The following is a 1,369-nucleotide window of genomic DNA, read 5'->3' on the forward strand; positions in this document are numbered from 1 at the left end:
GGTCAACCCGGCACCAACGGGGACACGGGGGCAGGATGCCGTGGGCACGGGGGGCTGGGATCCCGCAGGGAAAAACCACGGGGACAGGATCCCACAGGGATCAACCCAGCACCCACAGGGCCACGGGGACAGGATCCCACGGGGATCAACCCAGAGATGTGGGGATGAGATCTCACAGGGATCAACTCAACATCCACAGGGACATGGGGAGAGGATCCTACAGGGCTCAGCCCAGCACTCACAGGGACAGGATCCCGCAGGGATCATCCCAACACCTACAGGGCCACGGGGCTGCGATCCTGCAGAGATCAGCCCGGTCCCTGTGGGGACATGGGGACAGGATCCCCCAGGGATCAGACCCGTCTCTGTAAAGGGTGTGGAGGCACAGCGCTGCAGGGACCAGCCCAGTGTCCACAGGGACATGGGGCCATGATCCCATGGGATTTGGGGACACACTCCTGCAAGGATCAGTACAGTATCCTCAGGGACATGGAGCGGTGACTCCATGGGACCCTGAGGGACAAGTTCCTATAGGGGTCAGCCCAGCATCCTTAAGGATGTGGGGCTGTGATCCCATGGGATTTGGGGACACAGTTCTTCAAGGATCAGTACAGCATCCTCAGGGACATGGGGCTGTGATCCCATGGGATTTGGGGACACACTCCTGCAAGGATCAGCCTAGCATCTGTGGGCACATGGGGCTGTGATCCCATGGGACCCTGAGGGACAAGTTCCTATAGGGGTCAGCCCAGCATCCTTAAGGACGTGGGGTTATGATCCCATGGGATTTGGGGACATGATCCTATAGGGATGAGCCCAAGCATCCTCAGGGACGTGGGGCTGTGATCCCGTGGGATTTGGGGACATGATCCTATAGGGATGAGCCCAAGCATCCTCAGGGACGTGGGGCTGTGATCCCGTGGGATTTGGGGACATGATCCTATAGGGATGAGCCCAAGCATCCTCAGGGACGTGGGGCTGTGATCCCATGGGATTTGGGGACGCGATGCTGCAGGGATCAGCCCAGTCTCCGCAGGGATAGGGAGGAACCTGGGATCCCACGGACCATACAGCCGTGATCCCACCATTGCTGGGTCACCGCCACCCAGGGTCCCCCCGTGTGTGTCCCTTCCCCCCCAGCGCAGTCCTTACCCACGTCCCTCGATCTTGCAGACGTGCCGGATGAAGGGGCTCCAGTCGAAGGTGCCGGGCTCCCCCCGCGCCCAACGCCCCAACTCCTCCCGGTTCACCGCCAGGTAGTCGGTGGCCACGATCTCCTCGAAGTGGTCGCAGGCGCTCAGCAACTGGTAGATGGTGGGGCCTGAGCCCACGTCGATCAGCGTGCGCCCACGGATCTCACCTGGGGGGG

The 1,369-nt window shown here is 61.7% G+C and overlaps 1 protein-coding gene across 1 annotated transcript in view; it reads right to left on the reverse strand.

The window, feature by feature from the left end:
* Window positions 1-1,152: 1,152 nt before the first annotated feature.
* Window positions 1,153-1,369, reverse strand: part of STARD3 (StAR-related lipid transfer (START) domain containing 3) — a gene marked incomplete at its 3' end in the record, with an annotated part of 20,588 nt that continues 20,371 nt past the window's right edge. Inside the window, exon 15 of the mRNA XM_009882586.1 lies at window positions 1,153-1,360. Coding sequence (XP_009880888.1) covers window positions 1,153-1,360 — 208 coding nt within the window. The remainder of the gene's footprint in view (window positions 1,361-1,369) is intronic.

This window comes from Charadrius vociferus, unplaced genomic scaffold (genome assembly GCF_000708025.1).
Source record: "Charadrius vociferus isolate BGI_N301 unplaced genomic scaffold, ASM70802v2 scaffold2500, whole genome shotgun sequence".
NCBI classification, from domain to species: Eukaryota; Metazoa; Chordata; class Aves; order Charadriiformes; family Charadriidae; genus Charadrius; species Charadrius vociferus.